Source organism: Belonocnema kinseyi, chromosome 4, assembly GCF_010883055.1.
Source record: "Belonocnema kinseyi isolate 2016_QV_RU_SX_M_011 chromosome 4, B_treatae_v1, whole genome shotgun sequence".
Taxonomy (NCBI): Eukaryota; Metazoa; Arthropoda; class Insecta; order Hymenoptera; family Cynipidae; genus Belonocnema; species Belonocnema kinseyi.
The window spans coordinates 27324495-27325036 of NC_046660.1; the positions used below are offsets into that span (position 1 = coordinate 27324495).

The following is a 542-nucleotide window of genomic DNA, read 5'->3' on the forward strand; positions in this document are numbered from 1 at the left end:
GCAGAAGGTTCCTACACATGTTTTTAGGACGCGAACCTGCGGAGGATCCTGTGCATCTTTCTAGATGCGATACTGCGGAGGATCCTGGACATGATTCTGGATGCGATCCTGAGGAGGATCCTGGGCATCTTTATGGCTGCGATACTGCGGAAGATCCTGGACATGTTTCTGGAAGCGATCCTGCGGAGGATCCTGGACATATTTCTGGATGCGATCCTCCGGAAGGCTCCTAGAAATGTTTCTGGATGCGATCCTGCGGAGGATCTTTGACATGTCTTTGGGCGCGATCCTGCGGAGGATCCTGGGAATGTTGCTGCTTGCGATTCTGCGGAGGATCCTGGACATGTTGCTGCTTCCGATACTTCGGAGGATCCTGGACATGTTTCTGAACGCAATCCTGCAGAAGGTTCCTACACATGTTTTTAGGACGCGAACCTGCGGAGGATCCTGTGCATCTTTCTAGATGCGATACTGCGGAGGATCCTGGACATGATTCTGGATACGGCCCTCCGGAGGATCTTTGACACGTTTCTGGACGCAAT

At 52.4% G+C, this 542-nt stretch overlaps 1 protein-coding gene across 1 annotated transcript in view; it reads left to right on the forward strand.

Moving 5' to 3' along the window:
* LOC117170803 (opioid growth factor receptor-like) overlaps positions 1-233 on the forward strand; it is a 2991-nt gene extending 2758 nt beyond the window's left edge. The window contains exon 3 of the mRNA XM_033357842.1: positions 28-233. Coding sequence (XP_033213733.1) covers positions 28-233 — 206 coding nt within the window. The remainder of the gene's footprint in view (positions 1-27) is intronic.
* The last annotated feature ends 309 nt before the right edge of the window (positions 234-542 follow it).